Source organism: Alternaria postmessia, assembly GCF_024291825.1.
Source record: "Alternaria postmessia strain BMP 2775 chromosome Unknown scaffold_1, whole genome shotgun sequence".
Taxonomy (NCBI): Eukaryota; Fungi; Ascomycota; class Dothideomycetes; order Pleosporales; family Pleosporaceae; genus Alternaria; species Alternaria postmessia.
The window spans coordinates 683301-696033 of record NW_026260074.1 but is presented as its reverse complement, the minus strand read 5'-3'; the positions used below and the strand labels follow the sequence as shown (position 1 = coordinate 696033).

The following is a 12733-nucleotide window of genomic DNA, read 5'->3' as shown; positions in this document are numbered from 1 at the left end:
ATCCCCCGCGGGAGCAGGGCAGCACACTCGTAGGATCCGCCATGTGGTTCCGCAAACGCGAAAACGACATCGAAATGTCGGGTATGATGGACGGCGCGCCTAAGAAAAAGAAGCCTCAAGGTCCCCCGGAAGAAACAGAATACCAGAAATTCGATTGGAAAAGATTCTTCCTCGCCCCCAAGTACATCCGTAAGAGCGCAAGCCGCCCCTATGACAACAGAGCTTTCATGTCTGACTCAGCATCCAGCATGGCACATACTGTTCATCGTCATTGGCATCTTGACTGTCATCATCACGATCAAACATGACGCCGTTGTTGAGGTAAGTTTACGCTGTCTTGCTTTGGTGTCGACGAACACGTGGCTAACGGTGTCTGTGCAGAAACTACGGCCGTGGTCCGAGAAAGTGCGAGACTTGCCAGCAGGATGGCTAATTCCTATTGCTATCCTGATTGTCATTTCTTTCCCTCCTTTGTTCGGTCATGAGATTATCGCGCTGTTGTGTGGTGTTGTCTATGGCCTATGGATTGGATTCGCGATTGTTGCAGCAGGCACATTCATCGGCGAAGGCAAGCCTCACCAAATCCACAATTCCATATGCATTCATACTAACATCCACCTCAGTTGGCACATGGTACGCCTTCAAATACGCCTTCCGCTCCAAGGCTCTGAAATTGGAGCGCACGAACTTGAATTATGGCGCTATGGCACGTCTAACACGTGACGGCGGTTTCTTCATCGTGCTTATCATTCGTCTCTCCGCCATCCCAGCGCATTTCTCCACCGCTGTTTTCTCAACCTGCGACGTCAAGTTCTGGCATTTCGTCGTCGCTACTTTCCTCTCTCTGCCCAAACAGATCTTCCTCGTTTACCTAGGTGTGTTGCTCCTACAAGAGAGCAACGACGACGTGATCAAGACGGTCATGTTCGGCGCTATTTTTATCATCACTATTGCCATGGGTGTCTGGATTTACATGAAGATGCGCACAGTGAAGAAGACACTTTTGGAGGAGCAAGAGTTACGAAGGGTAAAGAAGGCGGAGGCTGTGGAGCTGGTGCCGAATGTCGAACGGGCGTTTGATACGCGGTACGATGAGGAGCCTGTGGCATGGTCGACTATGCAACCAACTCAGGTCAGCAGGCCGATGGAGAGAAGATACGATGAGGAGCCTCCGGAGTGGGCTATGGCACCTACGCAGCCGACCAGGATGGTTTGAGTGTAGGTTTTGGTTTGGTGTTATTTAGACTACTATATTCTTAATGGCATAATGATGTTATGACCCGCATGGGACTGGTACCCACATGATACTCCAGGTCAGGCTTGAGCTAGCAGCCGCCTGAAGTATAAATAGCACCTCCGATAACTAACCCCACTCTAAGTAGTGTATCGAAACCACGGCACATTATCGGCAAGCTCTCGCTCCAGCAACTTCTGCTCTTCGGTCAACTCCTGAGTCCCGCCTTCGAGCGCAATCTTGTCGCGTCTCGCGTTCTCCAATCGACACCATGTTGACATGAAAAATGTCAGGAAAAAAGCCATACTACAATGCGTCAGCACACCAACTTTAGATCGATCCAGTCGTGTCGATGACTTGCCTGACAAATCCGATCAGAATACTGTGTCCAATAATAAACCTTGGTCCATCACGCGACAGGTAGACATAACTCGCTATGATACCTCCACAGTTACCTCCCATTACCTGCATGGCAATGCCTGTCCCACGCTTCAAACTACCTCCAATATTTCCGCTGTTCCACGCCATACCCAGTGGAATCTGGGGATAGATCCCAATAGCCGCAAGCACCGTTCCGGCATATTGGACACTGGGCTTGCCAGTTGCGGCAAGCATGGCGAAGCCTGCGATAGCCACAAGTTGGAACCCCATTAAGAAGATGCCACGTTTCTTCACGCGATCAGCGTACCAGCTCGCGACAATGGTGAAGAAACATGCGCAGACATAAGGCGGGACGGACATGAGCTGTGCGTCGTTGGCAGTATAACCCATGTTTTTGATGATCGTGGGGAGGAAGAGGGCGAAGGAATAGATGGGACAAAATCCCGCCATGCATATAAGCATGAAGATGTAAATTTTCCAGTCGGAAAGGGCCTGGTAGACATACTTCATATCAAAGTCATTGGAAAGATGACCGTGATCTTGTTGTAGGCGGCGTTCGACCTCTGTGCGCTCTTTCGGAGTGAGGAAGCGGGCCGTTGCCGGGTAGTCGTATATGCACCAGTATGCTGTCATTGACACGAGAATGCTGAGCAGGCCCTCCAAGATGAATATCCAAGCCCAAGCCGCTTTGCCCCCAACGCCAGACATTTCTGCGATACCGCGGGCTAGCACTCCACCGAAGGCTCCGGCGAGCGTTGCGGCTGAGAAGAAGAGAGCCATGCGAAAGCCACACTCGCCTCGGACATACCACTGCGAAATATAGTAGTTCACGCCTGGAAACAGCCCACCCTCAAATACTCCCAGAAAGACTCGGGTAGCCATCAATCCGGAATAATTCTTCACAAAGCCCTGACAGATCATTGCCAGTGACCAGAAGAACATGATGAACGTCAACCAAATCGATGGTCGTGTACGCTTCATCATGATATTCGACGGTATCTCAGCAGCAATATAGAACGGGAATAGGACAGCGAGACAGTCATTGTACTGTAGGCCGTGCAGCTTCAAATCCTGTTCGAGATGGTCGAGTCGAGCGTTGCCAATGTTGGTGCGGTCTAGGAAGCACAGACTGCAACTCTGTCAGTGATGGATCTCCTGTAGATGATGGAATGGGAACCTGACAGGTAGATGAGCGACATGAACGGTATGAGATGCCAGTCGAGTTTACGAAGAAGCTTCTTTGTAGCGACAGCATCATAACCCTGCGGCTCGACGTCTTCAATCGAGACGTCGGATGAGATGGGAGCGACAGTAGTATGATCGACTTTTTTCTCTGCCATTGTAGATTGTATACCGATGCCCTGAACCGGAAGGGATAAATGCTTTACACGATCATCTGTTATATACGTGTACTTTGCGCATTTCATGCTGACAACTACTTCGCAGAAATAGTAAGAAAGCCTTCTACCATATCTGTGCAGTCCCGAGGTTCCAGACTGCCACGCTCAGCCATTATGCATCGGGGCTGTCTTACAAAAGTCATGCGTCTTTCTGCTTTCGTGCCCATGTTCCGAGACTGATAGCATGGTGTAACACTAACAGAGATTCCAGTGGTTGCGGAGCATGCATTAGCCGGTAAGATAAAGGTAGTCAGGACTTGGCTACAGCAGCCAAGGGCCGTGCCGTAGACTTGTCCTCCGGAAGCTTGTGAGTGGTAGAGGAGGTCGAAGCTTGAATGGCTATGCGGGGAAGCTTATGTATGCGGGCTGACATGCATGCAGAACCTTGGCGCTGATAATCAAAACGAGTTGCCTAGTTGTAGTATTCCAAGGCGATATCTGAGGCGACGCAAACTTAATCTCCAGCGGTAGATTGATAGCCTCACGATGTGGCGTTGCTTGTCTAAGGCTTGCCATATCTGGAGGCTGTTTTCCCGTCCTTCCACTGGCTGAATGAATCTGTAGACACGGCGATCAAGCCTTGTCCAGAACACCTGGCTGCAGGTCTAGCTTGTGGTGCTGGGGTTGTCAAGTATTTTCTTTTTCGCTTTCGCGTAGCGCCATTCCACACCTGCTCAGCCTCGCGAGGCACTCAATGCAATGCGGAGATGAGACCTTCTTCTCCCACAATCGTGGGCAGATCGCGGAGTCTTTTGGTTCGTCTAGAAGTTGCCTTTCTCCCTCACTAGGTAGAAACAGGTGGAGACGGCAAGGCAGAAGCAACGTCTCCGATAGCGGCGGATGGCATTGATAAGCATAATGAAAGAGGATGCACATGATGCACAGTTGAACACTTCTCAGGTAGTCGGGGATGGTCTCTTAAAACTCGATGGAGACAATGTACCCTGAAGTGAGGGTGAGATCTGTGCGATAATGACACAGGAATGTTTCGGCGGAAACCGATCACTTCAAGCATGGTGATTGCCATGACCTCTCGAGCATTCAGCTTTCATGTACCTTTGTTGCGACTGGAAGTGTGATCTCAAGATCTTCAAGCACTCATTCGCATTGACTCAGAAGGGTCTCGATGTTTGCCTTCCTCGTTCATTCATCAAAGCTAACGCAGCCCTGGAATATAAGGGTGCCGAAATCTGGAAATACCAGGCGTCCAATTGGCCACGGAGTAAAATGCCATTCACGTTCCAGTAGAGCCGGGCGCAATCGATAGTTCCAAACAATCGCACGTCGTACGTTGCGCAAACACTACGCATCTTTACCCTAGTAGTGTGCGTTTGCTGCTGAGAACGTTGGCAAACCTTCATGACAAGGCGCTCCGTTCATGAAATATCAGGAGCACACCCGTGGAACGATGCTCGTAATCAGCAGGCATGCCCTATAATCCATTTCCCGTATGAGCAAATGAAATCGATTTCTAGTTTTGTTGACTGGTACAGTGGGCGAAAATCCAGGGTTTTAGTGGATGGTGATGTATTGAAGAGATGTCTGCGACCAGTGCGTCAAATTTGTAGCGTAGCGACTGCCTATGGCATTTGCGATAGTTATATAAGCGCTTTGTGGTACAACTCGTTCGCTTTTAATTTAAGACCATACCATACACTTTGATGATGTTGGGAGATGACAAGGATCCCAAGCAGTGGCAGAGCAAGGCTCGTAAAAAGTAGCTAATACCTCGGCCGTCGTCGACGCACTGGGTAATAATCTTCAAAATCACTCTCGTCTTCCCCTCCTTCTTCATAATCTTCATCATCCTCGTCATCGTACTCCTCGTAGCGATCGTTGTAATTATGCATCCAGTTTGGCCTAGGTCGAGCTTCGTATGGTGACCGCCCAAGCTGTCTAATGCCTACACTCCTCCATCTTGGGTGGTTATATATTGTGGAGGAGTCGTAGCCGCTCTCATTATCCTCATCGTCGCCAAAGAAGCTTGTCGAGGAGGGAGCACGACGGGCTTGAGGCCATGATGGCTGGTCGTTCTGTCGATGGCGGCTGGTAAATACTGGGTGTAATTGGGGTGATTGGCCGAGACCGAATGGCGAAGACTGACCATAGCCCATCTGCAAATCTCCTAAGAAAGGAGGCTGACTTGAACACCCTGTGCTTCTGCGTCTGCCTCCACTCACTCTCGTGCCCAGTCTCATGCCTGACCCCATGCCAAAGCCCATTCTAAAGCCCATAACACCCGTGCCGCCTAACCTACTACCACCCATGTTCACACCCAGAGGTGATGGGACACCGAACTGCGGGTGGCTTCCCATCATGGGACTCGGTCTGACATGATCCAAAAAGGGTGGTTGAGACCTTCCTATGCCCCCAGGCGACGAATACTGGTTAAGCAGCCTGTACATGTATGCTTGTCTTTGGAGTTCGATAAACATTCTCCTTTGATCCCTAGTGTCTCGTCCAAAACCGTCGCTATCGCCACCACAGGATTCGTCGTAGCATCGGTTCGGACGGAAACCGCAAGTAGGGAAGCTCATCAAACGCGCCATCGCAAACTCAGGTCCCGTTGGTCACAAAGTAGGGAGACAATCTTGAGCGATGAATAGAATTGGTGTGAGCAGCCGAGGTATAGTAATATGGTGTAAATTATTTGGTGCCCTTTGCGCTACTGAGAGGGCAAAAGAAACTCCAAGACATGGAGGTGCTGCGTGGTCGACTTTGTACCAAAGCGAACATGCCGCTAGATGGGGGAAAGTGTCCAAGATGTTTACGGGTTGATGATCTACGAATGGTTGGACGCACCTAAGTCGATGCAGATACCGGAGGCGTAGGCGGGGCCAGCATGATAGCCATCGCTGGCAAGGCGATTCTCCGGTCGTAGTAAGCCTGTATGACACAAGGCAAGCAGTGACTGGCATCATGGTATCACTGTGATACACTAATGAGATGAAGCAAACACTTCGTTTTGGAGGAAAGGGCAAACCACACTACTGCAGCCATGTACTCCTACTGGATAAAATCTACCAGCAGAACGAGGTGGATGAAAGCATGTGCAGGGTTCATATACGGATGAACAGACTAGTAGGAAGATGCTGATAGGATAAGGATACCGACCAAAGGGTCCAGGGCAATCATGATACCAGACAAACCTTGACAGGACGGCAGCAGATACCGAGAGCATAAGTCGTTAAGGCTCGTTATATGGGTCGAGTTGGGCTGTGCTCGAAAGAAAGCTGCGACGGATGCTCGGCGATGCGACACAGCGTAGATGACACATCGCACCTTCCCCTTCTTCACAAGGGGACACGGGTCGAGTCGTGCCTTCCGGGTGGTACAGTGGAGAGACTTGGAGATTTGAGGATGAACGACGGCATTCTGGGAGTGGCTGCGAGGAGGCGATAGCAGAACAAGACGTCATTACTTAATTTGCACCTGAAATCGGCAGGCGCGACGCGTTGACGCAGGACGCGTCGTTTCCAATTGGTGTGGCGGGACGTTGAAGAAAAAGTCCCCATAATACGATCAAGTCACGTGCATCCATCTCGGCTCCAGCCAACCTCAAATGTTCGGCCATGGTTGAAGCTCTTCTTCTGTCGCCGCAATACGACTACATCTCCCACCGAAGTGTCCCACGACGAACTGTGCCATCATCTCCCCGATCTGCCTAGCACGAAATCGCTGCAAGCCTGACATCATCTCGACTGCACCTGCCTCCACCACTCGCCTGCCACAATCCCCACACTAAATCTTTTGGCCTCGACACCACGCTTTCGTCTCGTAGCCACTTCCGCATCCGCATCTACACCACCACACAATGGCTCCTACTTCTTTTGCTTCGGCAGCTGCAGGAAACAATGCCAATCCAGCGCGTCCAGACTCCGGCGCTGACTGGTAAGTCTTGCCTTGCCTGCGCCCCATGTACCCACCACTATCGAGCTACATGCGGCACATTGTTATCCCTTGTCGCTAGACACAGCACTTGATTTTATTGTCCTATTTATCACAACGCTCGCTACCGCCATGATTCTCTTCCTGCCCGACGCTTACCCGGAAAACAGGGCTCGACGTACCAACGGTGCCACGCAAACATTCCGCCGACCCTCACACGCGACCAGCCTCTCCGGCTCGACAAACCACTCATCTACACGAGACCCTGCCGCGCCACAGAACCCGTCGACGAACTCGGGCGTATATGTCCCTCCCCACGCACAGCCTGGTCGCAATGGCAGCTCATTCGAGGGCCGCTACTCGCGGGACCAACTGACGCAGCTGTTCCGGATACAACAAGCGTCAAGCGACCTCAACGACGGACTGTCCGATTTGTACATGGGAGGATGGGAGCCCCACGCTACAAATGGTGCTTCGAGCGCTTCTTGGGGTCGCAAGGACGATCATGGCAGAGAGAGGGAGGCGCCGAGCGGGGTCGACCAGTGCTGGGATAGAGACGGTAGCATATTGCCACTCAGCCTGGCCGGCATGACTGACGAGGAGAAAGAGGTAGGAACTCACACCCCACCACACCTTCCTAACATACACTAACGCGCGCTTCTTCGCTTAGGTCTTCCACTCGTCTGTCAATTCGCCGCTGAAACCACCCACGCAGAACAAGGACGGCACTCCCAAAGAAGGCCTTTCGCTACGCAAGACATCCGTATCGCAGGGTCCAGGCACACCATATGGTCTTTCCTCGCCCACAACCGCGCGTCCAGGTGCCCGCCGTCGCGACACCAGCGAAGCGTATCCGTTCCCCTCGTCCCCCGCCACCTCACGATTCGCGCGCGAAGAAGGCAGCGCTGTCACTCCGCCACCCGCTCTAGTACGCCGTCGGACAGATTACAAGGAGCCTGTAGAGGGTCGCACTGCGGAGGAGCGCGAAAAAGACAAGGGTACGGTTGAAAGTGCTGGTGGCTTTGGCTCTGCAAAGCGCGCAACCACAGCACCTTTCAGCCCAGGTGGTAGTGCTTCGCCGTGGTCCGCGACTCCTGGTGGTGGTTTTGGCGCTTTCGGAAGCTTTGCAGCGCCGCAGTCAGAAAAGAAACCTGGCTACGGAAGTCTACGTGGCGAGAGTCGATTCAAAGGGTTGATGGGCAAGCCGAGCATTGAAGACTTTGGGAACGGGCCGAAAGAGAAAGCTTCAATGAGTAACTTGGGCAGGCTAAGCGAGGCAGAGCCCTCAAAGACAGGCAGTTCGTGGATGGAAACTCGCACCAACAGACCAATGAGTAACGATACAGATCCGTTCCCCGAAGACGACCATCCAACTGGCAGTGCTGCGTTGCGCGGCGAAGACGTTAGCCCGCCCCGGCCACAAGGCTTCGGCAATTTCGCAACGCCCCACCGCCCCGACCACCGCGACGATTCTGGATTATCCGCATTTGGGATGACTACTGCCGACACTGGACTTCGCGACATGTATAACAGGAACAACTTTACGGATCAGTCACCCCATCGGGGTAACGAGCCAATGAGCCCGACGGACACGAATCCGTACCAAAGCCCACACCACGCACGAGACCAGCATAATGACGATTCGGACGATTCCGGCGACCAGAATGCACACTTCCCTGGCATGAGCAGCTTCCATATCGACCAGTCTGTTCACTCGAGCATCCATAACGCGTTCGGTGGGCTTGGGGGTCTCGGAAAGGTGTCTGCGCCATTCGAAACTGCAGCAAGTGACCGCAGCCAGACTTCTAGCGTTGGACCAGCCCGAGGATTCCCTACCCTACCTGGGCTTGGCGGCCTTCCTGGTCTAGGAGGTTCTGCAGCGTGGCCTTCTGGGAACCACACCATGGGCACTCCGACTCGTGAACGCGGTGGTCTGGGGGGCTTTGACCATGCCTTCGGAAACGTTGGCGAGGCTCAGTCGCCTTCTCTGGCTGGCCTAGGCAATAGTTCGCTATTTGGACACGGTACTGTAGGCCGCTCTAGCAGGCTTGGCTCTCTGTTCCCGCCTTCCATGCAAGAACAAATGCGATCCAATGATCCGAACAGGGTGCATGCCGACGACAACTCCTCACATGGTGACCGGCAACACAGCATGACCGGCTCGTTTGCAAGGAATGCCTTTGGGGGGCAGGCGCCAGCCCGTGATACAGAAAGCCCGTTCCGCGCAAACCGTAATCTTTTTGAAGACTTCTCCAATGCTCACCATGACGACCACGGTTCGGCGGGACAGTCTCAGAACATGGCTACCACTTCACTCTCAATGGCTGCTCTTAACCCGACAAGGACTGCACAGCCATCCACGCCAGGTGTTGGAAGTCCAGCCTCCAGTCAGCCTCCGGTGCCTCAGCAGCGAATGATGGTTATGCCTGACAGGATGAGATGGATCTACCGTGACCCCTCAGGTAATGTTCAAGGACCTTTCTCTGGTCTGGAGATGCACGATTGGTACAAAGCTGGCTTCTTCTCGCCTGAGCTGCTGGTGAAGAAGGCTGAAGAGCCTGATTACGAACCCCTCGCCCAGCTCATCCGCCGTATTGGTAACTCTCGTGAGCCCTTTTTGGTCCCTCAGATCGGCATCCCGCATGGCCCTGCGACGTCTCAGCCAGGTAATTCCTGGGCAGGTGCTGGTCCTAGCACTGCCACTGCTCCAGGTGCTCAACCCCCATTCGCCAACAGCTTTCCCAGCTTTGGAACAACCCTTACTGCCGAACAACAGAATGCTCTCGAGCGTAGAAAGCAAGAGGAGCAATACCTCATGGCTCGCCAGAAAGAGCACTTAGCTCAGCAGCAACAAGCGCTCGCCCGCCAAGTCCAAATGGGAGTGCTGCCAAACCAGCTCAACCACCACTCCAGCGCGCACAGTCTGCACAGTCAACCAAGTTTCGGCAGTATCACATCGCCAGGCGGATATCAGCCATCGCCTACTCAAGGTGCCGCGGCCGGAGCGTCTGTTCCGGGACTCATGGACAACACCTTCAGAGTTGGTCCCGGTCCTGTTCCAGGCTTGGGTCCGATTGGTCCCGGCATGGATATGCTGAGCAACAGGAGAGACCAGGAGATGCCTGCTATGATGGACCGTCTGAATCTGGGACGTAACAACCAGCCTCCATTCGCTTTTGGACAACAGCAAGATTCCGATGCTCACGCACAATACATGGCCTCCGTGATTGGCGACCGCGCTCGTCTCAAGCGCGAGCAGGCTGAGCATGACGCCACGATTCGCCCTGGTGGCCCTGAAGACATGCAAAACGCGCGGAACTTCGCTGAGCGTTTTGCGGAATTCCAAGACTTGCGAGTCCAGACAGACATGGAGCAATCGTCCAATGCCGCCCCTCCACCAGAAGGCGTCATAGGAAAGCCGCCTACTTCAAATGCTCAGCCATCGCAGGAACAATCTGAGCCTGCTTCCCCCGAGGAACACGAAGGACAGGATCATCAGTCAGAGCATCAGAACGAAGGACCATCTGCTGGTCAGGAGACGCTGTCCCTCACTGAACAAGTTCAGAAGGCTGCTTCTGCTAAGCACTCCCCTCAACCAGCAGCTGCATGGAACAAGGTCGAGCCTGCGATCTTCCCGTTCCCACCTCCGCCATCCCAGTCTCCACTTCCTGCTCCAGCTGCTCAAAGAAAGCCTATCGTCGCTGAAAACCTCAACACTGAGTCTCGTTCAGGTGCGGCGACTCCTGCCGCTGATACCCCTAGTGTGTCCATTGCTCCTTGGGCCAAAGAGCCAGTCAACGCATCTCACGGACCTTCCTTAAGGGAGATTCAAGAGATGGAGGCCAAGAAAGCTGCAGAGCGTGAGGCAGCTGCAGCCGCAGCTCGTCGCGAAGCCTTCGAGAAGGAGATGCAAGCCCAAAACCAGTCACCTGCAGTTCAGCCTGGCTTGCCTTCGAGCTCCACCTGGGCCAGTGGTGCCTCGCCTGTCACCCCTAGCACGGCCAATGCTTCCGTCTGGATCAAGCCTGCCGCTACTAAAGTCGCCGCACAACCAACACCCAGTTCCAAGAAGACACTACAGCAGATTCAGAAAGAAGAGGAGGCTCGAAAGCAACGTGCTACTGCACAGGCTGTTGCTGCGGCCAATGCCTTTGGTGCCGCCGTTCCAGCTCCATCGGCTGGCAAGCGATATGCTGATCTGGCTAGCAAGAGTACACCTACGCTAGCTGCTGCTATGCCTGCTGGAAGCACTGCATGGACTACTGTTGGCGCGAGTGGCAAAGTAAAGACGCCAGGTGGCACCACTACTCCTGTACCCGGTGCAGTCCGCTCGACTAGCTCGACTATAGTACCATCGCTGGCCAAGAAGCCTACTGTAACTCGTAGTGCAACAATGGGAGGACAGTCTGGGAAGCTCAACGCCGAAGAAGAGTTCCGAAAGTGGGCTGTTAACGAGCTTCGTCATGATCTCAACAAGGGTATCAATGGTGAGTATTATTTGTTGTGATTCTTTGTACAAAACACTAACTGTCCAACAGCTGAGGACTTTGTCTCCTCCCTTCTTAGCTTCCCGGCAGACGCTGAGCTCATCACTGAATCCGTGCATTCCGCCTCCAATACTCTCGATTCGCGCCATTTCGCCGAAGAGTTCCTCCGCCGCCGCAAGCTAGCAGACAAGGGCATCATTGACGAACGGAACACTGCATCTCCTGCTGAGAACAAGGCCGCAGGCAGCGGTTGGTCCGAAGTCGCTAAGAAGGGTGGTGCCAGCACTACCCAGACACAACAACAGGCACCTCTCGACTCAAGTAATTTCAAGGTGGTTGCTGCCAAGAAGAAGACCAAGCGGTAGATTCGTTACGATTTGGCAGAGCTCGACAATGACTACACATTTGTCTGAACTTTGCACTTGTGCGCTGTTCGATATCATTGTGTCTTTTCACACGGTATCGCTCGTGGGTCAGCCTGTGATGGCAAGAGAACTATTCTGTGGCATGAGAATATGAGCAAACTTCACGACATCACAGAAGGGTTTTGTATCTTGGTCGAAATATTCGAGTGTGACTACACAGCTAAAAGCGCATACGTGCCCATTAAGAGTACATTGTATCCACCATGTCAGAAGAGAGCAGATAGCGCCTATGTAACTGAAATGAACCCAAAAATCATCGTTGGTAGCTGTTGGACTACTGTTACATGGACCGAATCCAGAGTGAGATATGCTACTATATTGTAACACGCTGGCCATTGTTGCTAATACGTGTGGAGAAAGACGCTTCAACTATTCAAAATTACAACGTCTCCTGCCTGCTTTGTCCTTTCCAAGCCTAGCTTCTCGTTCGCCTCTCTTTCTTTCTTCACAGACTGATCATCTTTTCTTGATTGTTTTCGATCGTCTTCTCGTCAGCATGTTAGCTGCGCAATCTCAAAAGCGTAGGGTGTATACACTGAACAACCCTAAACCTCAAACTTGAGTCGATGCAATCAGCCTACCCTCGGACATATCTCTTCAAACCATCATTGTCAGACCAAGCATCACATGCACGTGCGCAATACATCAAGATCATGGGGTATAGATGTGCTCTTCGTTCGTCTATCATATATATCTCTGCGTATTCGTTTTTCCACCTTCCACCGCAAATTGATCAAAGAGTGGAGAGGAAAAAGATTCAACCGCACACATACCCCTCAGTTTTTATACCCAAATCTTCTACCCATACACCATTTCGTAGCCCACCAGTGTCCGTCTCACCACGGCTGGCAGGCGGGGGTATCATCGTCCCATCGTATTCAGCTTGCATCCACCCATCACACACTCCCAACGCTGAGC

The 12733-nt window shown here is 52.7% G+C and overlaps 4 protein-coding genes across 4 annotated transcripts; 2 read left to right on the top strand and 2 right to left on the bottom strand.

Annotated features, from left to right (window-relative positions):
* Window positions 1–41: 41 nt before the first annotated feature.
* TVP38 (Tlg2-vesicle protein) lies at window positions 42–1216 on the top strand (the record flags this gene model as incomplete). Its single annotated transcript, XM_051726567.1, has 4 exons — window positions 42–189; window positions 248–321; window positions 382–568; window positions 624–1216. 4 exons carry the CDS (start codon window positions 42–44, stop codon window positions 1214–1216), a joined length of 1002 nt encoding a protein of 333 aa, XP_051593749.1.
* Window positions 1217–1564: 348 nt separating this feature from the next.
* Window positions 1565–2955, bottom strand: J4E82_000244 (uncharacterized protein; the record flags this gene model as incomplete). The annotated part of the gene is made up of 2 exons (XM_051726566.1): window positions 1565–2744; window positions 2798–2955. The coding sequence occupies 2 exons, from the start codon at window positions 2953–2955 to the stop codon at window positions 1565–1567; spliced, it is 1338 nt and encodes a 445-aa protein (XP_051593748.1).
* Window positions 2956–4736: 1781 nt separating this feature from the next.
* Window positions 4737–5564, bottom strand: J4E82_000243 (uncharacterized protein; the record flags this gene model as incomplete). Its single annotated transcript, XM_051726565.1, has 1 exon — window positions 4737–5564. The coding sequence occupies one exon, from the start codon at window positions 5562–5564 to the stop codon at window positions 4737–4739; it is 828 nt and encodes a 275-aa protein (XP_051593747.1).
* Window positions 5565–6829: 1265 nt separating this feature from the next.
* J4E82_000242 (uncharacterized protein) lies at window positions 6830–11755 on the top strand (the record flags this gene model as incomplete). Its single annotated transcript, XM_051726564.1, has 4 exons — window positions 6830–6906; window positions 7074–7512; window positions 7574–11390; window positions 11442–11755. The coding sequence occupies 4 exons, from the start codon at window positions 6830–6832 to the stop codon at window positions 11753–11755; spliced, it is 4647 nt and encodes a 1548-aa protein (XP_051593746.1).
* Between the last annotated feature and the right edge of the window lie 978 nt (window positions 11756–12733).